Source organism: Thamnophis elegans, chromosome 4, assembly GCF_009769535.1.
Source record: "Thamnophis elegans isolate rThaEle1 chromosome 4, rThaEle1.pri, whole genome shotgun sequence".
Classification (NCBI taxonomy): domain Eukaryota; kingdom Metazoa; phylum Chordata; class Lepidosauria; order Squamata; family Colubridae; genus Thamnophis; species Thamnophis elegans.
Window position 1 is genome coordinate 98,268,656 of NC_045544.1, and position 25,160 is coordinate 98,293,815.

At 37.6% G+C, this 25,160-nt stretch overlaps 1 protein-coding gene and 1 long non-coding RNA gene across 7 annotated transcripts in view; one reads left to right on the top strand and one right to left on the bottom strand.

The window, feature by feature from the left end:
* The window catches only part of LOC116507457, a 33,803-nt gene that overhangs the window by 4,091 nt on the left and 4,552 nt on the right, over nt 1–25,160 (top strand). Inside the window, exons 2-3 of the long non-coding RNA XR_004255209.1 lie at nt 16,973–17,068; nt 23,641–23,729. This is a non-coding gene — a long non-coding RNA (uncharacterized LOC116507457). The remainder of the gene's footprint in view (nt 1–16,972; nt 17,069–23,640; nt 23,730–25,160) is intronic.
* Nucleotides 1–25,160, bottom strand: part of KLC4 (kinesin light chain 4) — a 56,335-nt gene that overhangs the window by 1,383 nt on the left and 29,792 nt on the right. For 3 of the 6 annotated variants that reach the window (XM_032215593.1, XM_032215591.1, XM_032215594.1), the window contains 5 exons: nt 24,686–24,753; nt 23,384–23,492; nt 18,313–18,471; nt 2,077–2,201; nt 1,253–1,310 (listed from right to left, as the gene is read on the bottom strand). In XM_032215593.1, the coding sequence (XP_032071484.1) occupies nt 1,253–1,310; nt 2,077–2,201; nt 18,313–18,471; nt 23,384–23,492; nt 24,686–24,753 (519 nt within the window). Of the gene's footprint in view, nt 1–1,252; nt 1,311–2,076; nt 2,202–8,369; nt 13,011–13,036; nt 13,386–18,312; nt 18,472–23,383; nt 23,493–24,685; nt 24,754–25,160 lie in introns of those variants that run through there. The other 3 variants (XM_032215595.1, XM_032215597.1, XM_032215596.1) reach the window with 3 other exon arrangements.

Below are 25,160 nucleotides of genomic sequence, written 5' to 3' on the forward strand. Positions count from 1 at the left end.
ATTTATATCCAGAAAGAAATATATTAGACTGTAAATCCTGTATTTCACAAACATGGTAAAAGGGGGGGGATCCTTGCTTCACAATGTCATATCACCCCAAATCATCACTCATGTAATATAACATAATCCTAAGTGACTATCAGCAGTAAAAATAATTTTAAAAAATGGTAGGAAAAAAAACAAACCTAAAGCGGAGCTCCCAGTGTCCCCAACCACAACACGTTTCCACATATCCACAAGGCATGTTTCTGGGTCCAGCCTCACACATTTGGAGAAAAACCCAAGTCTTTAAGGTTTTTCAGAAAGCTGGGCAAGTAAGAGTGGTCCGTTAGATCAGGGGTCTCCAACCTTGGCAACTTTAAGACTTGTGGACTTCAACTCCCAGAATTTCTAAGCCAGCAAAGCAGAAAAACTGGGTGAGGAATCTGGGAGTTGAAATCCACAAGTTGTAAAGTTGCCAAGGTTGGAAACCCCTGCGTTAGATCTCAGGAGGGTATTTCAAAGGACAGGGATGGCTATAAGAAGGAACATTGAACTTGATTCCCCCCCCCCAAACATGGCAATATTTAAGGGAAAGGACTCGGAGCACAGCTACTCTAGTGGGAGATGGTCTTGCAAATAATTTGGCCTTGTATCGTTCAGGGCTTTAAAAATTATGATCAGCAACCTGAATTGCACTGTAAAGAAATAGCAGGGATTTAACATCCATGAAGCAACATTTCTGAATGTTCTTCAAGAGCAGCCCCATGTAAACCATGTTGCAATAAACCAAAAAGGATCTGAAAAGATTTGAACAAAAGATATGAATCTTTGAGACAAGTTCTTTTCTCCTCTTTCCCTGTCTTATGCATTCCCTGTCTTCATTCCCTATGTTTTATTTTACGTACTCCTCTAGCATTATGCCATATCCTTGCATAATCCAGAATACAACAGCGCTTTTGTGGAGGAGAATGACAGTTTTTCGAGCTACTATGATTATTATCTCAGAAACAATTACTTGGAAATTTGTCCACAAATTCACTCATTTTGTCATTGTATCTGGAAAAGGGGAGCATCAAAACAAATTATATGAAGAAATGAAAAGAAAGAAATGTTCACAACTAAAAACCACATCCAGCCCTTAACTGAACATGTCTCCCTTTTATATCCATTTTCTTCCCTATTCCTTCTCACTCTGGGGTTAGCAGGACAGTAATGCAGAAAATATTCATTGTTACCACTATTTAGGAAATAAGGCAAACGATGCTCTTACCTGGAAAGTATCCTCACTGGATTTATTCAGGTAGTTCAACGAAACAGCTCGTTTCATGCTAATGAAGTAGGGAGAAAGAAATTATTTTTACTGTGCTGTCTCCAGATTTACTTTTGCTTTGATCCAGATTAGTATTAAATAAGCAAAAAATCAAAACTTGTTTTAGTGAAAGGGAAAAAAACAGAATATTCAAGATTACATGTCTAAAGCTGAAAATTGATTTCTTGATTGTATCAATAAAAATTTGGAATGGTATCTTTGTTAATACTTGAAATGAATGAATATATGAAGATTTTAGAAGCTAGTATCTTGTCAGAAATGACTTAGAGAAATAGGAACTTCTCAATAGACATGCTGGGATAATCATGATGGTGGAAGCATTGTAATTTAATCCATCTAAAGAATATTAAGATTGGAAAAGGTACTTTAATGGCAAATGGGAACTATGGTGATGCCATTTTTCTATAGAATGGTATCACCATTGTAAAAAAAAAACATTGGATCTATGTGGTTCATAGTCTCATCATGTCATGTCTTTAAGCAAGGACACATTGAGAAGTCTCAGAAATGTGCCTTTGCTTAATAAATTTAAAACATTTTAGTACAGCATAAAAGTTAAAGCACTGCAATCAGCCTATCATCCATTATGACATGATGAGACATAGGCCATCTAGAATTATTAGATTATGTGTGTCACAAATACATTAAGTAGAAACTAAAATTGTTTTTATTTTCAATTAAAGATGAGTTATGCAGTCTATGGTAAGGAAAGGGGTAGGTCTGACAGGCAACAGATATATATGAGCCCAAGAAGTGCCTCCTACTTAGTACTACGTGGGTCTAATGGGCCATTCCCTTGAAGTTTCTTCACCAGAATTTCACTGCTTCTTCTTAGCACATCTCGAATCTTTCCTAGTGAACCAGTGCGTTGAAGAGCACCAGTACCATCCTGGAAAGGAAGATAAAAATATGACAAGAGATGGTGGATGAAGCCTTCATATTCCAGAATACAGAATTCCAAGTTAGACTGTAGTAATAGCAATAAACTGATAGTTTTGCCATTTAAAAAAAATAGGAAGCAATCCTACCAAACAAATATAGGTATACATCTCAGTTTTTATTAAACTCTAAATTAGTTTATACACTAAAGCTTGATTATACCAGGTGTTTAAGTAGGAAATGCACTTTTCAGTGCTTGCTTTCTCATAAAAAGTCCTTCCACTTAAAACCAATGGAGAAAGCAAGCAATCCTTTTTTTCTCCTTTTTTCTTTGTGTTGAAATTTTCTTCTTTTTGAGGACAATATTTTTTTTTAAATGTGATTTCTTCCAATAACCTGAAATATAATTCGCTAAAGATTTTCTCCCTTGACTCTACTGGATGGATAATGTGGTCTTCAGATTTGCATACCACATACTGGTAATACTGGGATGCTCTTTTAAAGAGACCTTCCTCCCACATACATCTATAGAGGAATGATACGTTTATATGCTTCTATTAATATAAATATATTCTGGGGGAAGGGGAAATGGAGATAGCTTTAAGGTCAGTCAAGAAATTTATGTTTATATATGTATGTGTATATGAGTTTTCTGAAAGTAAAAACCAGGTCACAAAAATTTAAGGCTATCTATACTGCTATGTGAGATTAAATTTGTATCTCTCCAGAAATATGATTTTCAATCACCCAGATTCCTAGTGAGATGCTACAGCCAGCAAGTTTTAACTGAAACCAAACAGGTGTAATCTCGGTATCTATAGGTCTGGGGAGATTCTCAGTCATCCAGGTCATGGTTGTCCCAAAGGTGCTTTTTCAGGAAGCAACTGGACTTTCTTGCTTTTTCTTTGAAGACATGTCACTTCACATCCAAGAAGCTTCTTCAGCTCTGACTGGATGGTGGGGAATGGAAGGATTTATATTGCTTGCAAATAGCTGGTCATTTGCATTCTTTTAAAGAGTCACTGAGGCCACTTGGAGGTTTATCTGTGTCCCGCATGAGTAGTGCAAATGGGTGTGGAGCCTTCTTGGCTGCAGAAAGTTTTCTGCCCTGTGTCCCTTCACTGTTGAAGACAGGCGCAGGCTGTCTTGGCTTGAATGAGAAACAAAATGTCCTTAAAGAAAAAACAAGTAAGCCCAGTTGCCTCCTGAAAAAGCACCTTTGGGACAAGGTCTCTGTAGTCTTCTCATTGATTACAACTACTACTGTGAGAATGTAATTTAAAAAGAAAAAGCACTCTGGAAAGCTCTTATCTGCTCCAAATTATTCAAAAAACTATTTCAATTATTAGTTTGTTTTTCTGGCATCTAATGGTTGATACAAAATATGACAACACTTCATACAAAAAGAATAAGCTGTCTTTAGTGGTTTTTTTCAAAGGGATTTACCAGAGAATAAGGCTTTCAATAGCTATGAGTCATTATGTTGTATATTGCGATCATTGGGTAACATTAGTTGCTAGGGAACACCATCAAGAGGAAGCAGTTGGGCTCATGCCCCAAATCTTTCTTAGTATTAGATAACCAGGAATGTTAAGAAATAGGATGCAATACTAGATTTTTTCAGTTCCAACACGGTTTTCACTTGATATTACTTTTCTACATTTTCTACAATATTTTATATTACTTTTTGATACCATATATTATACATTTTTTTTTACTTTTTCTCTGTGGTTTCATGAAAATTGAACGTAAATCTTGTAGTGGAAAAGACAGGAAGTATTCTAGATTTTTAGATCTAGTAATTAGATTTCCAACTGAGAGAAGATGAAGTTTCTATTCTTTCCCAAAAGATTCCTTACACCTCATGTCAAGAGTGAGCAGCGATCTCATTTCTGTGAATACCAATCTGTACAGTGTATGGATTTCTCCTTTGCGTTTATGAGGTTTCTGGTCCCATTTGATTTTTAATTAAAATTACAAGAGTTAAAAGATGCAAAACATGGGCTTTCAGCTTTAACTTTATTTCCAAGAATGCCTCTGAACACATAGATAGGTTCTTTTTTTCCGAACAGTAAAAAAATCACAGTATGCCTAAGTCCACTCCAGACAAAAACAAAATGTAAACTCTGTGATAAGAAGCATGGAAGACAAGATAAGAGAGAAGGGGAGCACATTCATTTGCTAGGTTTTTCTAGATAGATAGTTGTGGCAGACATACTTTGTGAAAACTCAAATACAAAGGACACATGCTTTCAAAATGCTGTGTGCCTCTCAGCCCTATAAGACAGTCCACTTCTGTGTTGTGGAGAGAACTTGTCTTATTTAATTCCAATATTGCATCCTTATTAAGCTAAATCAACCACATCTTCCAAGTCCTGAAATGGAAACAGTAAGACTTCTCAATATAAAAACCGCTGTTCAGAATGAAAAAAATCTTCTGTACAACTATCTCCTTCCAGAATACCAGAGGAAGTAAAATGCTTCTAAAACAAGTTTCTCTCTTTTGAATTTTAAAAAGCAAACATGCCACATCAGTCCTATTCTTGGTGTTTGTCTTGATTACACAGAAGGCTAACGAGCTGGAGATAGATTCAGGCCACTATTCTTTTCCAGTTAAGCTTTTTAAACTCTGTGTTCTCAGTGTGGGAAAACATAAATTCATAGTCATGAGCTGAAACGTTGAAGAATTATGCTATATTATAGATTAAGGTAAGAGAGCATTGATTTCATATAATCTTTTTTGAGTTCTTTGATTCTAGAACTCATGCCCATGTCATACTATGGTATGAGTCAAGCATAAGGATTACTAAGAGTAGTAGTTCAACATCTGAAAGGCCAGCAATTCCCTGTGTGCTTTGCAGTATACAATGCAAGAGTTAATACATTATACAGCTGGGGGCAATTTCAGTGTGAAGGCCATTTGGACTCCAGTAGGCTTACATGAGGATGATGGGGCATCAAAATCTATTCTTTAAGAGTTTTTTTATCCCACCTTTGCTACGTTTATAAGTAACTCAAGATGGTAAAACATAACTAATACTCCTCCTCCCCTTTCCCCACAACAACTCAGTGAGGTGAGTTGAGCTGAGAGACACTGGTCCAAAGTCACCCAAATGGCTTTCATGCCTAAGGCAGGACTAGAACTCAGTTTCCTGCTTTCTATCCTAGTGCTTTAATTATTAGGCCAGACTGGCTCTCGTGGTAATTATTGCCCAGAATACTGGAATCTTTTCAATTTGATACACTCTTCAAACTCATGATTATTCTAATAGTCCAGAATGTGGGAAAAGCACCAAGTTACAAATGACTGCTGTTCTGGTAGGAATGGATCCTAATGGAGCCTAGTTGCTCATGTTGGATCCTGTTGGAATTATAGCAGCAGCTGTGAATAGGCTTAAACTAATTTGTGCAGTTACCAATTCAAATCAGAAGCTCCTGAGAGAGATGAGATTGGCTAGGTCACATATGTCTAAATATGTGAACCCAGTCCATGGTTTATTCAACCAAGCAAGGTTTAGCACAGTGTAAAAACTTGGCCATGGAATTCACAGTGTGATCTACCGTATTTAATCTGTGTTGTTTCATTTAAAAAGGCATCCCAATACTTGAGCTTTTGAAGCACATGCCACTTAAGAAATATCAGTTGTGCAGAATTGTTTGTGCTTGGAGAGGTGTTACATGAAGAAAATACCATTACAGATATTCCATTCAGTTTATAGACTACCAAATGCATTCAATACAAAATAATTCTTCATGGCTAAATGTTGATGCTTTGATGAAGCAACTATGTAACTGTATAATTAATCATAACTAAGCTGCATGGTTTAGATGATGTCTTTATTTTTCAACAATTTATTGCATTGGAAGAATTCAAATATTTTTTGTATGCCACCCAGAGCCATGTGCAATGGATGGCTATGTAAATTGTACAAATACATTTCTACATTTTAGCAGATTCAGTATTTCACATCAACTATGCATCTCTTAAAAATATGTTTTATATTTTTATATCCCAGATGTGACATGTGAAACAAAAAATGGGAGTTGTGAAAATCCCTTTTCTTCTGAAAATATTGGTTTGTTTCTGTTGAATTAATGTGGATAGCAACAGGCATTCTACAATATTTGGGAAAATGTTCTAAAGCAGAGGTGTCAAACTGGTGGCCTGCGTGTGGAATGCATCACACGCAGGCCACGTCTACCCCAGCTCCTGAAAGGCAAAAACATGGTACATTACGATACATCATGTGATGCAATCGAGTTCGGCACCCGTGTTCTACAGAGATGAGCAGTAGCCTTAGAGGACAAAGCCTGAGTACTGTATAGCTTTTAATGACTCTAGTGTCAAAATACTGTTTCTTAAATGCTTCCCATTGTTTGGAATACAAAGGAACATCGTAGAGAGGGGAAAAAGATGCTAGCAAAATTAATTCTACACAACAATGTGTTCATATGAGAGCCCTGTGAATCAAGGTTCATTTTTAGGGTATCTACCTTTTTACCTGCAATGGAATTTTTTTTGTTTTTGCTCCCTTATGCATACAGATCTAGAGAACCAGTTTTGTATAATGGTTAAGGCACCAGGCTAGGGTGAGTTCTAGTTCTGCCTGGGTGACCTTGGGTCAGTCTCTCTCTGTTCTAGGAAGGAGGCAAACCACTGCTGAAAACCTTGCCAAGCCCATGTAGTCACCAGGAGTAAAAAACTGACCTGAATCCTTAAAAAAAATACACAAAGACTAATCAAATGGACCAGATAATGAAAGGCTACGGGAGACAAAAAAATTAGGATTCCCTTTTATTTTGACTGATTTCATCCTCTGCAGTTGAAATATCGTAGATGATGTTCTTAATATACCAGCATGACAATACAGTTGGTACATATCTAGACATAAACATTTTGGCAAGTAGGACTTTCAAGGAAAAAGCAAGGTGTTTTACTGCATGGGGAAAATGCTTTATTCAGAATAAGAGACTTCTGAAACCTTGACCACTCTCTTAATAAAATTAACCTAGGTGTAGCTTTCACAGGAAAGCTACTTGTTTTGAGATAAGACTGTGAAGAAAGTCATGGAAAATAGCATTTGTGTTTTGATCTTTTCATCTTGTTTCCAACACTAATCATCATACAAAGATTACATAAGTGATCTAAGTAGTGATGTGTTGATAAAAATTCAATAGCAATAGCAGCAGCAATAGCAGTTAGACTTATATACCGCTTCATAGGGCTTTCAGCCCTCTCTAAGCGGTTTACAGAGTCAGCATATCGCCCCCACAGTCTGGGTCCTCATTTCACTCACCTCGGAAGGATGGAAGGCTGAGTCAACCTTGAGCCGGTGAGATTAGAACCGCTGAACTGCAGATAACAGTCAGCTGAAGTGGCCAGCAGTACTGCACCCTAACCACTGCGCCACCTCGGCTCATTTCAAGTGGTTCAAGTGGTGTTTTGAACCATATTTTTAGCAACTGCAATGATCGGTCTAAAGTAATCATGGGTGTAAAGGCAACAAAGTTATATAGCTATTATATTCCTAAAATGAGATGTAGATTAGTTCTAAAACACACTGATCGATTAAAAGTGGTCGGTTCACACAAAATACAGGTGGTAGTCCTCGACCTATGACCACAATTGAACCCACAATTTCTTTTGTTAAGTGAGAATTTGTTAAGTGAATTTTGCCCTATTTTACCACCATTCTTGCCACAATTGTTAAGTGAATCATTGCAGTTGTTAAGTTAGTAACCTGGTTGTTAAGTGAGTCTGGCTTCCCCATTGACTTTGCTTGTCAAATTGTTGTAAAAAGTAATCACATGCTCAAGACACAGGAATTGTCATAAGTATGAACCAGTTACCAACCACCCGAATTTTGATCTCATAATCGTGGGGATGCTACAAAGGTTGTAGCTGTGAAAAGTGGTCATAAGTCACTTTTTTCCAGTTTTTTCCATTGTTAACTTTGAACGGTCACTAAAGGAACTATTGTAAGACGAGGACTACCTGTAATTCAAGGACAACCTTCCCAACTTCGTATTTTTCAGATGTGTTACTACATATTCCAAATCCATCAAAATAGCCAAATAAGATAGTGATTATAATAGTACACTCCATGAAGAAACCACACCAAAGAAAGCTCAGTTATGGTAAATGACTGCAAATGTTTGACCAATTCCTTTCTTTGCTTGATACCATTAGATAAATGCTTAAAATTTCTCTCATACAATTAGGTGACTGCTTGAATTTATTTCAACAGACTCCTACAACCAACCTTAAAAGTTATATTAGTTCTACTGGTGACTGCTATAGTTACCATTTAATAAATAAGACTATGCATACATAAATACATCAGACAAACCAGTTCCACTATTCCTTTTAGAGTAAGCAACGTCATGTAGATAGCAGAAAAGGAGTAAGAAATAGGATGCCAAAGCAAAAATTAGAAAATTAAACAATTCAAACTTGTTTATACAACCAGCATCCACTATGCTTTTCCATATTGTTCTATCCTTGCAAACAGTCCTTGCTTCTATCACATCAATAACCAATTCCTGCACTGCTTTTTATTCATTAAAATTCTCATCTCTCCCTTTTTCAAGATCTCAGATCATTCTGGAGCTTGGTGGCGCTTAAAAAAATTAACAACTCCATACAATCACTAATTCCTTGGACTACCTCCCATTTTTCTTAGCCCACTTCCTTCCCATTGATTTGTAACTCAATACTCATTTTCCACATGAACTACTGAACTATCTCAATATACTATTTTCATACTGATTACTCACTGTTAGAAAGGGAATCCACATCCCTTCACATTCATTGACTTTTCTTGTTTTACAGCAGACAGCTGTAAAAGTACAACTATTTCCACTATAATCAACTCATAGGTTTCTCCAGGATACCTAACTCACTTCCATATAATGAAGTGGGCAGAAACACATTGTTATACACAATTCTTTTTGCTCCTTTCAGCAAACCTTCATTCCTTGAAACAAAGTACACACTATCTACTACTCTTCTAAATGTATTTACATGTCTTAAAATTTCTCCACTTATTTTTCCATCTTAATAACAAGTATAACAAAGTGTAAAAGTTCATCTACTTGTTCTAGTTTTCCACCACTTGTGTTTAAGTTGACTGTTACACATCTTAGGTTTGTAGAAAACTGCACTTTACATTTTAGAAGGAATTAGACATTTTGCAAGAAAAAGATGCATCTGGCTTTTACATACAAATCTCTTAATTATAAACATTAGGTGTGCAGTTGTAGTTTTACATAATTTCCCAATTATAAATGCATTTCAATTACACAGCTAGGAGAAAATAAACATTAGCCTGTGCATTATTGCTAAGATTTGGTTTGCTGAGGGAAGAAGCAGAACAAGAAATTTGGAGATACAATGTAATCAACTTTCCGATTCTGATACCCTCCAAATGTATTGGATATAAACTTCCACAAGCCGTAGCAAGCAGAATCACCGATTACCTAAGTATCTGGGAACTCAAAGTCCAACATATCTGGACTTTAGGAAGGCAAAATGGATATGTAGAAAAAGGGACGTGATTTATGTTATTGTCTCTTAAAGGGCTGTTTAGCAGCATTTTCTCCTAGAAGACTAGAATCCCAGACCCTAAAAACTTCCTTCACAGACACAGCTTTCAAGACACATCTTTTTAAACTTTCTGTGTTTCCTTTCAGTTTAGAGTTACTAAAATTTAAGCTACTCTATATAAACAATGACTTTCTTCTAAGGGCGTTTCATCTCTGCACCATTGCCATACAAAGCATTCATATTTTAACTACAAACACACATGCACACCTGTTTTCTGATTTTCTAGTGAACCAAAAAGGAAAACACCCAGATGATTTGTAGTGTATACTAATGTAAATATTTGTGTTTGATGAAAATAAATTGGTTTAAAAAACAAAAACAAAGACAGCATATGAAAAAGAGGCACAAGGAAGCAAAGATTCAGGTCCTTCTGCCTTTAATCAGAGGTAAATGAGTTCACAGCGACAAGGAAAGTACCATGTAGGTCTCAAAGGCAGAGTGTAGAACACAGAATTTCAGCCCCTTCTAGACAGTGCGATAAAAAGACTTGCAGATAGGCCATTTCAACATAGAAAGTCGTGCGGGAATGAGAGAGCTGGTCGTATTTTATGAGGAAGATGCAAGAGCAGCGTGTGGATTCACCTCCGGGGGCTTCTTCCTTGGATCCTCTGACACTTTTCCTTCTTGGGCAAGGCAGAGTCATAACAGCCAATGAAAGTGGGGGAGGATTTTCAGTAACAGATCACAAATATTGCCCACCTCAGCCATAGGGCAAGAGAGAAGCTGCTCTGATTCAGGTATACTTGAACATTCTTTCCTGAAGGACATAGCCAAAAGCAAAGGTTTCATCACAGCTCCACAAAACTTCCCAAAGGAGTTGCATAAAAAATATTTCAAATTGCCTGGGGCAAAACTCCACCTGAGTACAACCCTCCTGGGTTGAATGAATAGTCTGGTTTGTTGCTCCTCCAGCAAGAGGCAGGCAGTGGGTACTTCAAAAAGCCACACAAAATCATCATGCCATACTTTTATTATTCAGTTCCATTTTCCAGCACTCACAGCTTCAAAAACTTTTTCTTATCTAATGCCTAGCCTAATTTGTAAACTCAGCTAATCTTTTCTTACTTTCAGAAACCAGCTGTATTCACAACTATATTAACCTACATTAACCCCCTCCCCATCACATGCATACAGCCTAAAACTATGGTATGATCAGCAGATAGGCTGAAAAAAGTCTTCCCTCACATATGCTTGTCCTGGTGATGGATTAAAGCATCAAGCTATCCTGTCAGAAATGAAACCCCACCCCCATATTTAGCACCAGTGTAAATATTAAAAAAACCTCACTATCTTAAAAACTAGATCCATAGCCTAAAAATCGTAACATCCACTTTTCTCTGGGTGAAAGAAAAGGCTTCTTTCAATATATCCCCAGATCTCTAAAATGGTTGCTTTCCTATTTTGCTATATAAAACATGTCACTACTTTGTTCCGATTAGAATATTATCAGGGTTTTTTTTTCTCCCTTTCTCAACAATTTTAGATCAATGCATCCTGTTTGTATTTTGGAGTCATATCTCCACCCTATAAAAATATTATAGCCTAATTCCTGAGGGAATCAGCCTTTTTTTCCTGCCCAGAACACCTGTCTTAACTCACTCTATGGCAACATGCTCATTCAAGGACAACTTCTACCAGGATGATAATCCCAGACCTGGGAGGAAACAGAATTAAATGTAGTTGATTTATTTGTAAGAAAATACAAACAGGAAGGCACTGTCTACTGAAAATCCATTTCTACCAGAGCCTTTCTTCGTCTGTAAAATTCCTCCAGAGCTCAATCTCAGTGGGACAACCTATTCCCACTTTAAAACATCTGCCTTCTATTGTCTCTGCTCCTTCTTCTTGCATGCAAGATTCCTTGCTCATCATTCTCTTACAAGACGTGCAAATTGCTACTTTCTTTTCTGCTCACTTGACATGCTTATAAATAAGCAGCAGCTATAGGCTACATTACCATTTAACACACCAATCTTCTATGACGGGCTTGCTTTGTGGCATTTGGCTGGGACCACATGCAATGCATTGTTAAAAATTTACATTAATGAGAATTAATTTGGAGATGAAACTCCATCAACTATCCCACCCCTCTTGCTCTGTGGGCAGAAGAGTAAGGAAAAAGTGACAGTCTGGCCATCTTTTTCAGCAATTACTATTCCTACTATGAGAAAGGAACTGTGGGAGAAAAAAATATTCCCAAGGTTGTGATATTAGAAAAGCCTTTTCTTGTGAAATGCTAGCATTCTGAAGTGTAACAGGCAAAGCAAGTGCAGACTGGGATTAATCAGTCAAAGACTTAATGTTAGCTCTCTGAATGCCACCGTCTGCTGTTGTTGTCTTTCCATTTCTAATGCCTTTGTTTATATTATTTTCATTTCTGTGAAAGCAAGATTTTAGAGAAGGCACAGCACAAGCTTTTGTCTCTTTTCACATCTTGAAGCTAAAGGGCCTCAGATACTAGAGAATACAGATGAACTGTTTATTATCTTTCTTTAAGGGTCTCTGGACTTAAACACTGCTGAAGGTAGAAACCAGGCTTGTACAATAGCAGCAATGGGCATTCAAACCATTTTACCATCAATTAAGAGCATGATTTATTCAGCCCATTTATCCTTATCTACAATTTAAAGATGGGATGGGGAGAGATATTAGAGTATTTGTTTCTATCTCTTAATTCTGTACTTTGTGCCATGGAAGCAAGAGGAAGAAAAGGGAAGCAGCACTGAAAGATCAGGAAGGGGCATATTGTTCAAATGAAAGCAGCAAAATCGAAAGGCAAGTTATAGGAAAATGGGCAAATGTGAATGTAGTGTCCCCAGAGTAGGGAACAAGGTCATTCTCAAACATCAACCTCTTCCCCCCTGATTAAGGTACAGGAAAGAGAACAAAGGAAGCCACAGAGAATCCTGGAAAAGTTCTGTTTGGTGGACAAAGGAAGTGGGGAGAGGCCACCTCGTAGAGTTTCTTCCTGTTCTCTTGCTGATTGATGCTGTAGTAGAGCCGTGTGCAGCCAGTTGAATATTCTTCTGCTGTGTTCCTTGGTGCTGACTTTGGATGGAAGGTTGGTTTGGGACGGGTGTGGAGTCCTTGACGCGGAAAGCAGGAACAGTGGAAGGAGGGGAATGGTTTGGAAGAAAAAGTCGAAAGAAGCTGCACAAGCATCCAGATGATTGTGTTGGAAGGGAGGGGGGAGGTCTCAGGAGGCACTTAAGCCTAGTGCACAGAGAGGAGAAAGACACAATGTACAAGGCCACGGTGAGGATGCATAGTATCCTGAAGAGTGACAGCGAGGGAATAGTGCTATATGTTAACAGTATAGACGAGGTCAAAGAATTATGGAGGGGTAGAAAGTCTTATAGAAGATCTTAACAGAGGATTTACAAATTCCTTTAACTAATGTGAAAAATGCTTTGAAAATTTCAAAATGCAAACTTTGTTTAGTCATGCTTTTGTGTAGAAGCACCACTATTTGACCAGCACAATTTTGGGTAAGAATTAGATCTATTTAATTACAAGGTTCAATGCACAGTATGGCCATGTAAGGGAAGGCTCCTTCATCTATTCCATGGTCCCACTGCTTCAACCAATCTAATATGGTGTGGAAGAGGTAGAAGAGAAAAGAAAGAAAATTAGTGGCAAACAATAAAAGGATAAAATGTATCCCATCTCCACAATCTCAGCAACTAAAATGGATAATTTGGCATAGGGAAAAAATGTATTCAAGTAAGAAAAAGAAACCAGGCATACTCTACACAAGCAGCATTATGAAAAAGCATGATGCTGCTTCAGACAACAAAAATTATACCAAAACTGGTAGAATTAGACTTTCATATTCCAGGAAGAAGAAAAAAATTAGTCAAGGAATAAAAAGAAAATCTCTCCCCACCAGCAGCCTGAAAGAGTCCTATATAGTCTTGATGCATGTGTAGTGTATGCCTTAAGTTAGTTCTCAAAAATTTATTATTTAGTTAGTTAGTTAGTTAGTTAGTTAGTTAGTTAGTTAGTTAGTTAGTTAGTTAGTTAGTTATTTAGTTAGTTAGTTAGTTAGTTAGTTAGTTAGTTAGTTAGTTAGTTAGTTAGTAGATTTATAGGACGCCCAATCCCGGAGGACTCCGGGTGGCTTACAAAGCGAAAAGAAGAGTAACTAATAAAAAATAAAGGAAAACAATTTAAAACATCACCCATGCACCCCATCTGATTGGGGCTGGACCTCAGCAATGAGGTCAACAGCCCCAGGCCTGCCGGAATAGCCAGGTTTTAACAGCTTTTCGGAAAGCCATGAGAGTGGGCAAGGTCCGGATTTCTGGGGGTAGTTCGTTCCAAAGGGTCGGAGCAACCACAGAGAAGGCCCTCCTCTGGGGAGCCGCCAGCTGACACTGTCTGCCGGCATCTGAAGGAGGCACACCCTGTGGAATCTCACCGGCCGTTGAAGGTATGTGGCAGTAGGCAATCTCGCAGGTATCCTGGTCCTAAGCCATGTAGGGCTTTAAAGGTAATAACAAGCACCTTGAATTGCGTCCGGAGACCAATAGGAAGCCAGTGCAGCTCGCGGAGGATAGGTGTAACATGGGTGTATCTTGGTACACCCAATATCACTCGCGCGGCTGCGTTCTGGACTAGTTGCAGTCTCTAATACAATCTAGACTGAGGTCACCTTAAAATACTAGTGAAATATGAGTTGTGTGGTTTCCCATATTCAAGTAAGAATACAGCACAGGAGAAGAATGTTAATTAACATTTTCCCTTGGAACGATTCCTAAATAAAAATAATTTTCCAGAGCAGTTATTGAGAGACAATTATTTCCCACTGCTACAGTTCCAATCCAGGATCTGGAGAAACAACTGTTTCCTAACATGTTAATTCAAATATACATGAAAACTGGAAAAATGCAGTGCATGAAAATTGGATTATTAACATAAACGTTTAATGAGTTTAATGGTTAAGGTCACAGAGTTTATTTGTTTCCCTCTTTTATGTTCTGCTTATTTTATAGGAAGATATTTTTTAACAACACAATAGAACCTTTCTCCTAGTCACAGTGGGCCAATTTGTAGGTTGTGAGACTTGCTTTTTTCTTCCTGAAAGAGCATCTTACTCCCAAACAAAACAAAACAGGAAAAAAACCCTCCAATAGTAAGTATTCATTAGCAAAATGAAGCTAGAGATGGTAAATTGGCAATAATACATAACAGCTTGCTTCTTGGCAAATGGCAACTTCATTAAGCATAATAGGATCTTTCATGGGCAAGCTGTCAGAATAGGGCAAGGGGAGCTATTTGCATACATGAAATGGCATAATATTAAATTGTTATATTATTATATTGTTTTACCTAGCTCATAGCTATCTGGTTCCAGATTTCAGCTATTTAAGAATATTTTACTGAATACATTGAGAGTTGGGCCCTATACTTTCATGCATTAAAATCTGTCAGAATAGGGCAAGGGGAGCTATTTGCATACATGAATTGGCATAATATTAAATTGTTATATTATTATATTGTTTTACCTAGCTCATAGCTATCTGGTTCCAGATTTCAGCTATTTAAGAATATTTTACTAAATACATTGAGAGTTGGGCCCTATACTTTCATGCATTAAAATCTTCCTCAGACTGTTGGAAAATATAGGCAAGGGTTGGTAAGATTCAACAGTTTTAGCTGGGGACTTTTAAAATCTGAGAGTATCAATGAAATTTGAACCAGCTGGGAAAAGAGAATAAGATGCCAATATAAGAGCTCTATAAGTAGATTTAACTGTACAGGGAACAGCAGGACAAACAAGTGAGAGATTAAGATTAAATTGAAATCTACAGCCTGAGGTTCAAGCTAATGTCTTTATACTTTAAATATCATGGGCTTATGGGAAAAGTAAGTCAGGATTTAAGAATTCCTATAATTAAAACGGTACTGAGCTGTAATGATAGAGAGCCACTTGTCCACGCTGACTCATGGCCACACTATAATTTCTGCTGGTGCTGAACATTCTGAGAAATACTCAATTTACTGGGGGAAATGCTATAGGATCTCAGCATTTTGCTATTCCAGTTAAAAGTGTGATTACAGGAAATGCATTTTAGGGGTGTGACTGGAAAGAGTGAGAAAGATTTCTTTGGGGCAATTTTCTTATCTCTGTGAAGAATCTTGACAAGCTTTAAAAAAAAACAGGTTTTCTAAACATGGTTTGAAAATAATTGGATTAGAGGCAGATACATGGCAGATACATAGAAGGAACTTTTTAAATTCCTCTTGAAGACTTGGGAGAGTCTGGAACAGTTTAAACTCATATTTGTGCATTGTATGGATAAGATAACAGGTCATTTTTAGATGTTGCAGGCCATAATATAGCATAGATAGCTCTCATATTGCTGTTACCCTTTCATATGAGGGAATGTTCTAGCATATCCATAGCCTTATCATCCTTTGAGCTCAATCTAAACAAGAAGCTTTGAAATGAGGATTCCTGGAACAAGATTATAGCCTGCAGTAAATAAAGTGGCCAAGAACATGGGATGTAGTATGGACACTACATCAATCGAAGAGGAAATTATCTGAAATTACTTGCTTTTTTAAAACTAGGGATGATATCTACCCTGAATCCTGAAAAAAGCAAACTATATAAGATGGATGCAGATAATCCTTCTTTATTCACGCATAGAATAACTAAGATGAATGACACTAATTAAAGCAGATAAGGGACACTAATCAAAGATTCAAGAAATGAAACATTTAAAAGAAGAGAGTAGTTCAAAATTGTTATCTCTACATTATATGTATATTGTATATTTTGTGTATCTTGGGGCAAATAAAATACTGGTTTTTCAGTTTGAAGATAACTACTAATAGATATGGCTTTGTCAGTACTTCCTATTTATTTATTTTATTTATCAAATTTAGAAACCACTCTTTTCCTCACACTTTTATCAGAAAAAGAAGAAAATATTATATACTTGCATTTAAATGTTTTTCAAAGATCTTAGAATAAGGGAAAACGAAAACTGGTTCATTCATCTGGGTAATATATATCATTTAGGTTTTCAGTCTAATTGGAAAGTACCCTTTATGAAGGAAGCAAAGGATAAATCCTTAGGGTCTGGAATGTCATATATTGCTGTTTTGCATAATTCTAGGAGCTCAGTTATTCTTTATAGCAAGTTTTTAAAATGTGTTTCTGCTAGGTACAATCCACAATCAAGACTGCAAGACACCTAGATGCTGATTGGCTGTCATGGCAATTTGCTTATGATAGATGGAGAATGGAGAAGCACATGCAGGTAAGGGATCAGTAGAGTAGAGGGTGAAGAGTTAAGGAGAAATCAAGCAAGTGTTTGTTAGTATGACCAAATAACAGAAACAATGGATGGCCCCTTACCACCATCCCTCCCAAAATTATTTGAGACCAAATTATTTGCTGCTCAATCTATTTTAGAATAAAACCTAGAAAAAACATATCACAGGTGGTAACATGTGGTTAATGCCTACTCTTTCCTCCCAAATCAGGTTTTTAGTTCCAAAATGTTAATCAAAACATCCATCTCTGAATTTGAAGGGCTGAACAGACTTTGGGGGGAGAGAAAAGTAGTAAACAAATGTAGTTTTTCATCCAAAACCTAGATTTATACAGATTGATTTTTTCCCAATCAAAATCTGGCTTCCTCATTTATGAACTGGGTATAATGTTACGACACTGGAAATGAGACAATTATTTTTCAAGGACTGAAAACTTTATTGAAATATTCTGAGCCAGCTCTATAATAGTCTTCCTTACTCAGTTTTGCAACATTTTGCTGTAATGAAAGAAGCTAATCATCACACTAGAAAGGGCAGCAAAGAAGCGTAAAGGAGAGTGACATCTACTTTAGCAACTGTTCTCCTGTAACAAATGCAGAAAAGTGTTTCTCCATGTGTATAACATATGTATCAATGAGTATATGAATAAGATACAGGTAGCCATTTACTATTTTGAAAAAAAATATTCACCCATTCATTCCACCCCTTCTCAATATCCTTCAATCATTCATGCATACATCTACAGACACTTCTGTCCCTACCCTTGTACTAATTTCCTAAAGTATCACTCTGTCACACTAAAGTATCACCCTATCTGTAATCCAGGTCATGCTATAAGTACTTCCTCAGACTTTAAAACGATCTCTATCACTTCTTTCACTTTCCCTCCCCATTCCCTACTGTGAAACCATAGTACAGAAGATCAAACTGCCTAAGATTAGTTGCTTTTTGTTCTTTCATTGTCATCATCATCTTCTAAATATTCAGCACTTCTGAATTATTGGGGGAAAAAACCACAGAGAAACTAGGCAGGACATTTCCTGATTCTACCTAAGTGACAATAAGAGGAATGGGCAGAGATCATGCAGAAGAATGAATGAAGGTGGGCATGCCACGACAGGCTATCAGCTCCCTGAGATGCCAGAGGGAAGCACAGAATTCAGGGAGTTACTGCCCCCTGCCTCTCTTGGCTGGATTAGGTGGCTCTTGATGGTGGACTTGTACTTACCCCATTCCATTCCACGCCCATACTCACTTCCTCATTACCATCTGTGGTATTCTCATATTTGATGCTGGCCACCAGGCTGTCTCGGCTCCTCCTCCTCTCAGAGCCATCGCCCTCTTTGAGAATTTCCACCACTTTAGTCTGGTTAATGGGGTCAATACCCTGCAAAGGGGGGGGGGACAATAAGAAATCAATAATACTCTGGATATGATTTTGGCAAGAAAACAAAGAATATTTTCTGAGAGTTTCGAGAGAACAAAGAGAGCCAATTTGATCTTTGATGGGCAGGATTGCGACAGTTAAGACACATGTACTACCGAAATTTTTGTTTTTGTTTCAAACGGCACCAACTAAATTGGACAAAGAAATTTTTAAATCCTTGGAGACAATAGTGGCTCGATTTATATGGCAAGGCAAGAAAGCACGAATCAAAGCCCAAATGTTGCAAAAACGTAAAGAACTGGGAGGCTTCGGAGTACCCAACTGGGAAGCATATTATAATGCAGCAATTATGATATGGGTGAAGGATTGGGTGAAGTAGAAGGCGCCTATTGGCTATAGAGGGACACGGCCTCCCCCAGGGATGGCACGCCTCCCTCTGGCAAGAAAGAGATACCCCCCCATAGGTACTTCATGGGACATTATATTTGGAAGATTTTGATGGGGGTCTGGGAAAAGATGAGGAAAAAATACTATCTTAGGGTTCCGTGCTGGTTGGCACCGTTAGAGGCCTTAACGCATCCCAGTGTATTTAATTGGACAAGAAACATAACATATAAAGACATTATGACAGAAGATGGCAACATGAAAACCAAGATGGAATTAGAGCAGCAGGGCAGGAATCTGGAATGGTGGGAATATTTACAGATTAGAAATAGGTTTAAAAGCGATAAGGTACGGTTTGGGATCTACCCAAACCCTCAGGGGCTAGATAAGATTTTGTTTGGTGGAGATAAGAAAATGTTATCGAAGATTTATCAGTTTTTGACCTGTCAAGATGCTAAAGAAGAGATGGATAAAAGCCTTCTAATAACATGGGAGAGAAACTTTGGTTATGAGATTGAAATGGGCAAATGGTGTGATCTATGGAGTAAGTCTATTAAACTTACAATATCTACAGCATTTAAAGAAAACATATACAAGATGGCTTATAGTCCTGGGTTATCTCCACTGTGTTGGAAATGTGGAAGAAAGGATGGCACATTCTACCATATTTGGTGGTCCTGTACTGAGGCCACGAAATACTGGAGAAGGATTCAAAAATGGCTAAAAGAGGTTACCGGGGCAAGCATGGAATGGAAACCCGAGAATCTTCTACTAAGCATTAAACCAGAAAACATGAGCAATTCAATATGGCATTTGAGCCTACATATAATTGTGGCCGCAAGAATAACTTATGCACAATTTTGGAAATCCACTACCATACCGTCGGAAGATGCTATAATTAAAAAGATCTATGAATGTGCAGAAATGGACAGAATGACGGGTTGGCTGAGGGACAAAGGAGAAACGGACCATTATCTTAGCTTATCTTAGCTGGAACCTATGGTATATGTGGGCGACAAGGAGAACAGCAGGGACTTAAAACGGGGAAAGTTAAATAGCAGTTGTTAACAATGGGAACTAAAAGTGAACATGGGTATTGTAATAGATCCCTGAATTTTGTAATGAGAAGATGTGGCTTAGAGACCTAACAATGAGGAAGGAAAAAAAAAGTTGGTCTGTGAATGACTGTCACCACGGGGGGGGGGGGGTTGTAAGTTTAAAATTGTATTTGTATTTGTATGTTTTACTCTTTAAAAAATGTATAACTAATAAAGATTACTTTAAAAAAAATATGGCTTATAGATGGCACCTCCCCGCAACGAGGTTAGCCAAAATGTTTCCTGGGTTATCTCCACTGTGTTGGAAATGTGGAAGAAGGGATGGCACATTCTACCATATTTGGTGGTCTTGTACTGAGGCCACGAAATACCGGAGAAGGATTCAAAAATGGTTAAAAGAGGTTACTGGGGCAAGCATGGAATGGAAACTCGAGAATTTTTTACTAAGCATACAACCAGAAAACATGAGTAAATCTATATGGTATTTGAGCCTACATATAATTGTGGCTGCAAGAATAACCTATGCACAATTTTGGAAATCTACTACCATACCGCCGGAAGATGCCATAATTAAAAAGATCTATGAATGTGCAGAAATGGACAGAATGACGGGTTGGCTGAGGGACAAAGGAGAAACAGAACATTATCTTAGCTGGAACCTATGGTATATGTGGGCGACAAGGAGAACAGCAGGGACTTAAAACGGGGAAAGTTAAATAGCAGTTGTTAACCATGAGAACTAAAAGTGAACATGGGTATTGTAATAGATCCCTGAACTTTGTAATGAGAAGATGTTGCTTAGAGACTAAACAATGAGGAAGAAAAAAAAAGTTGGGCTGTGAATGACTGTCACCGCGGGGGGGGGGGAGAGGGGGGGCTGTATGTTTAAAACTGTATTTGTATGTTTTATCCTTAAAAAAATGTATAACTAATAAAGACTATTAAAAAAAAGAGAGAGAGCCAATTTGGAAAGAAGCCAAACCAGTTGGGTGTGACTGTGACTGGTCACTTTTTCCTTGGTGCGAGGGGGGAGGCAATGGCAAATCACTTCTAAAAAACTTTGCCAAGAAAACTACAGGGACTTGTCCAGGCAGTCTCTGAAAATCACATCTGAATGAATGAAAGAAGAAGAAGAAAAAAAAGAGAGAACATCCAGTTATCTGCACTTGTGTATGCTACTTTAATCTTGTTCTAACATTTTCTTTTTTAAAGCTGTAGTCATTGCTTACTGTTATGTACAAAACTGTGAAATAAGAATAGCTTCTAAAAAAGGGATACTGGAAAACATGGTTTAAAATTAAGTTGTTTCCTGGCTTGTTTTGAAAGTCATTAACAGTTATTATGATGTTAATTGATGTTTCTTTTCCCATGTAGAAAAGAAATGAAGCTAAAAGAAAGGGGCAGTTTTTGGTTATATTTGAAACTTGTACATATCTGGGCTTAATAAGCCTATTTGGGCTCTTAGCCTATTTAATCCATTAAGACATGAACACAATGTGTGGAAATTGTTATAATCATTTCGGTATCTAGAAATTTTCTTAAAATAGAGTTTGCTTTGAAAAAATAAAAATAAGAAAAATCATAATATTAAGAATTCCAATTCAGAAAATCTCCCTTGAAATATATAGAAATCAACTGATATCCTGGAAATATAGGAAATGACCATCAAGAAGAAGAGTAGGCAGTATCTAACCAGCTGCAGAAAAACATTACAGCATCAGTGAGGTTCTTCATCTGATATCCACTAGAGAGATGTCTTATTTTGATGCGCTGAGGACCTTAGAGTTTTATTTTGAGGTTCTTAATTGTTTTTGCAGTTTTTAGCTTTATGAAAGTTAGAAGATTCCCTATTTTGTAGTGTTTTATGCTATTATTTTACATTTTATCACTATTTATTATAAATTGCTCAAAGTTTGGAGACAAGGGTAGAAAACAGAAAAAGAAGGTTTCTCTCAATATTAGTTACACCAGTTAGCAGGCTATATCTTTGCCAGCTGGCTTCTTTCAAACCAGCCAAAAAACAAAACAAAACAAAATCATTGAGCAAACAACTTTGTCTAGGCTCTGTGATTTTGGCTGACTCAAGGGAAGAACTGCTTTTAAGTTAAGCAGTTGCAACTTTCCAGAAAAAAGATCACACTAAGTACATTTAACCACACCACTGTGGTTATTATCAAGAAAATCTCTAATAGCATTTTACAGTTACAATTTCACCAGCATTTCAGGCTCTTTCAAGATGCTTTGAAGCTACCATTAAAATCTGAATTATTCAGCCTGTCTGCCTGCCTGCCTTCCTCTTTCCCTCCCTCACCTGCTAGATTCTCACACGACCTTTGATAGCTTCACAAGAATACAAACAAATAAATATCCAAGATTCAATAAGATATTTTTTTTAATTCACAAAAGAATAGGAAAAATCAACCCAGAAAAGCAGGCACCAAGTCCCCAATGCTCAACAGGAAAAATGGTTTTCAACTGCTATGAAAGGTGGCAACAATTAGAGCTAATCTAATTTCCATGTTTGATTCAAGATTATACATATAAATGCAACTTTTATTTTATCTGGAATTTCTATTAAATGGAGTATAAAATAACTTTTATTTGAAAGGCTACCTGTTCTCTACTTTACACAATGCCAGCATTTTTTTCTGGGTCACTAGAGTAAGGTTCTACATTTAGACAAGAAAAATGAAATGCACAGGTACAGTATAGGTGGTACCTTCCTCAATAGTAGTAACTGTGAGAGGGATCTTGGAGTCCTAGTGGACAACCATTTAAATATGAACCAGCAGTGTGCAGCAGCTGCCAAAAAATCCAACACAGTTCTAGGCTGCATAAACAGAGGGATAGAATCAAGTTCACGTGAAGTGTTAATACCACTTTATAATGCCTTGGTAAGGCCACACTTGGAATACTGCATTCAATTTTGGTCACCCACAATGTAGAAAAGATGTGGAGACTCTAGAAAGAGTGCAGAGAAGAGCAACAAAGATGATTAGGGGACTGGAGACTAAAACATATGAAGAATGGTTGCAGGAACTGGGTATGTCTAGTTTAATAGAAAGAAGGACTAGGGGAGACATGATAGCAGTGTTCCAATATCTCAGGAGTTGCCACAAAGAAGAGGGAGCCAAACTATTCTCCAAAGCACCTGAGGGTAGAACATGAAGCAATGGGTGGAAACTAATCAAGGAGAGAAGCAACTTAGAACTGAGGAGAAATTTCCTGACAGAACAATTAATCAGTGGAACAGCTTGCCTCCAGAAGTTGTGAATGCCCCAACACTGGAAGTCTTTAAGAAGATGTTGGATAGCCATTTGTCTGAAATGGTATAGGGTTTCTTGCCTAGGCAGGGGATTGGACTAGAAGACCTCCAAGGTCCCTTCCAACTCTTCTATTGTATTGTATTGTATATCTTGACTCTAAGATGTACAAGACAATGATCCCACCTGTTGCACTATTGGCCTTACCTGTCTTCTAGAACGCAGTGCACACTCTTCTAAAGTTTCTGCAGCCTCCAGTTTGCCCTGACGCCTGTATAACGCACCCAGGTTCCGCAGAGTGGTATTCACTGTAGGGCTAAGGGGCATTCAAGAAAAAGTGCAAAACTGAAATTAACAATCATTCTTTACCTTTGGAGTAACTTGATCACTAAAGCCCAAGTTATCTTTGATGAAAGAATATGCCAGTCTATAGCGTTTCTACAATTATATTATTTTTATTGCAGGCAAAATGTAATACAGAATGCATGTGAGCTTATACATATTGAGGATTCTATAAGAACAGCATCTTTCCCTGTACCCAATAGCTGCCCAGGTAATCACTTTTGTTTCGTAGAACCAAGATGTGAAGTTGAGGTTTGCAAAAATTAAGAATTACTGTGATAATTTCATTTAAGGAACTTGATACAACTCCATTACATCCCCAGCCTACATTGGGGAGTTCACAGGTGATACGGTTCATGAAGTGGACAGGAGGGGATCTACTGAGCTCCCACTGACTACTTAAGATTACTGTGGTCACCCTGCCCCATAGCTTAGGTACTAGACATTCATTTCAGCATGGGCTGCAAGAGGCACTAAGCACGTGGCATTCATAGAGCAGGCCTGTCATAGTTTATTTTTTTGGTCAGCCGTCACAAACAATCTGACCTATTTGGAGGTCATAGAAGGTGTGTAAGGGAAGACTTTGGAAGGAGCTCCATCTCAAATGATTTTTTATTTATTTTTTAATGCCTAAGAGAGCAACAGTCCTATATTTTTTTAAAAACACCCCTCCCAATATCAGTATAATATAGAGGAGGCATGACATGAAGTAGAATGAAGAAGAATTCATGCAGCCTATCCTAAGGGTTTTTTTTTACATTCCTTTTGAACTCAGGATTCTCTGATTCAAATGGCCTTACAAAACAGTTCATCCCCACCCCCAGCTCTGAATCAGGATTTAAACCCATGCATGCATGTCAGAAAGGATATATCAGACAGGCAGCACCTGAAAGGGGAGGGAGTGGGGTGAGGACAAAGGCTGCTCTATAAAGCAGCTTTACTAGGCACCCTTTGTCATCCCCCCCCACCTTGCGGACAAATGAAATAGAGCATTCCCATCTTCGTAAGCCTGTAAATATTTTTCCCCACCTTCACATTCCTTGTCACTTTTGCACATTCCTTTGGTGAACTAATGTGGAGCTCACAAAGGATTCTGTAACCTCTATAAGAACCATAAATTGAATAACCTGAAAAGATTTAGTAATATAAGCAAATACCACGCCTTACCTGCTGACCTTGCAGGCCTTGTACCAGCCACCATACTCTGCATAGGAGATGTTTTCTCCATGTTTACTCTGGAAAAGAATTTGGCAAGAGGGAAAGATTTCTTAGAACAATTGAAGCAAGAGTTTCTGTTTCTGTTAGCATGCATGAGAGAAATAAAAAACAATAATGCACTTGTTTAACACTTGGCAGAAATATAGGCTCCTCTAACTTCCCAACTATAAGGAGAAGTCTTTCATTTTCTAGAGCCCTCTGCTGTGCTAGACTTCACCTATCATAATCCAAAGCCAGTGTGGGTGGCAATTATGGGAATTGAGATCTAACACATATGAAAAAAATCAGGTTGAGGATCATGCTAATAGACTCGTACAAGCATGATAGTATAAATATGCCCCAAGGATGGGCTCCATCTTGACCTCATAAGAAAAAAGTCATCTGCAGGTTAGTTCTCCTATGATTTGATCAAGTAGATAAGGAA